At 39.1% G+C, this 1504-nt stretch overlaps 1 protein-coding gene across 1 annotated transcript in view; it reads right to left on the bottom strand.

Moving 5' to 3' along the window:
• Positions 1–1504, bottom strand: part of LOC119586094 (plexin A3-like) — a gene marked incomplete in the record, with an annotated part of 40411 nt that overhangs the window by 10595 nt on the left and 28312 nt on the right. The window contains 5 exon segments of the mRNA XM_037934788.1: positions 84–203; positions 349–526; positions 657–841; positions 949–1112; positions 1253–1480. Of these exon segments, the coding sequence (XP_037790716.1) occupies positions 84–203; positions 349–526; positions 657–841; positions 949–1112; positions 1253–1480 (875 nt within the window).

Below are 1504 nucleotides of genomic sequence, written 5' to 3'. Positions count from 1 at the left end.
GGTTCATACATACCTCTGATTCAATATAACCAAACATATTGTGTAATTATTTACCTTTACTAAGAAAAAATATATATACTCACACTTGTGTATTCCTTGTCCTTGTACATAACATACATTTTTGGCTTACGGATGACATTGAAATTGGTGCCGTCAACAGTGATAATTATTCCTCCAGATGGAATACCTCTCGGACCATTTCTCTACAAAAGACAAGTTCCCGGTAAAATCATCAAAAACAACTTTGCACATTATTTCAATCAAATTAAACATCAATTGATTTTAAAATTTGTTAAAAAGCAGTGTATCTTTCATAGAAAACTAATGACTGAGAAAAGAATGACTCACTACGCCTGCCTGTCCCACTCTGCCAGATTTGACGGAGGTAATCTCTGGATCGTCAACATAAGTGAAGTACTTTCCCTCCAACTTTCTTCGACCATTGTCAAAGGTCATTTCAATACTACCTTCCTTTTGCAAGTCCGAATACGAAGATGTAATGCATGTTGCTGTGCTTGCATTTGTGCTGCAGATAACATTGCAATTAGGCTTTTAAAAACTGCCCTACTGAAGCAATGGTGTGTGACTCATCAGTACTTAGGCTGTAAATATTGGATTCATAAGGATATCACTTAACAATTACAATTAGTATTTACCTTTGAATTTTGCATGGAAGTCCATTAATGAAGGCTTTAATGCGGCTGCCAGCATTCATGTACTTGCCAATAATGTGGAGCACTGTTCCTCCTGATCTTGGTCCTGAATCTGGTGTTAAGTCTGTTATCACTGGATTCACAAAGCGATACTTGTCTTGGGATTCACCACGGTATTCACGAGCCACCTGGAACATGCCATTTACATTCAAGTCTCTCAGCTACACCTTATACACATTCATAATTACAAAATTATGTCTTCACTGCTACTGGCAATAATGACATCATTACAAACCTTTACAACAATGGGTCCTTCCTTAAAGTCATTCACCCCTGGGCTGTCTACCATGCAAGTAACCTTTCTGGTTTTGACATATGAATCACGAAATGGTTGGCAGTTAATTCCAGCAACAGTTATTCCATCATAGATGTCATCAATCTGTTTACCCAAGTTAATACCTGAAGAGGTGGAAGGAACAGTTTAGTCAATTTGTAAATATGGTAGCTTCTGCCACATTATCAGTCTACTTCATATAGAGATATCTAGCTTTCTTTATAAAAAAAGTCATCACTATTCCAAAATCTACACCATATAGTACCTTCTACAGTAACATTTGTGCCTCCATCCCAGGGACCACTTCGCGGATAAAAGTTGGTAATATTTATATTGGGACAGGTACGATCCCTGTCCAACCACGTCCCGTCCTCACATTGGGCTGCCACCTCACAGCGACTAGTTGACTGACACCAGCCACATTTATAGCGCTCCGCAAGACTTAAGCACATGCCACAGTTGTTGGCCATGAGCTGACACTGAAACACCAGCACTGGTTGGAGGAAGAGAAGAAGAG

The sequence above is a fragment of the Penaeus monodon genome, chromosome 21 (genome assembly GCF_015228065.2).
Source record: "Penaeus monodon isolate SGIC_2016 chromosome 21, NSTDA_Pmon_1, whole genome shotgun sequence".
Lineage (NCBI taxonomy): Eukaryota > Metazoa > Arthropoda > Malacostraca > Decapoda > Penaeidae > Penaeus > Penaeus monodon.
This window is presented reverse-complemented; position numbering and strand designations above follow the sequence as displayed.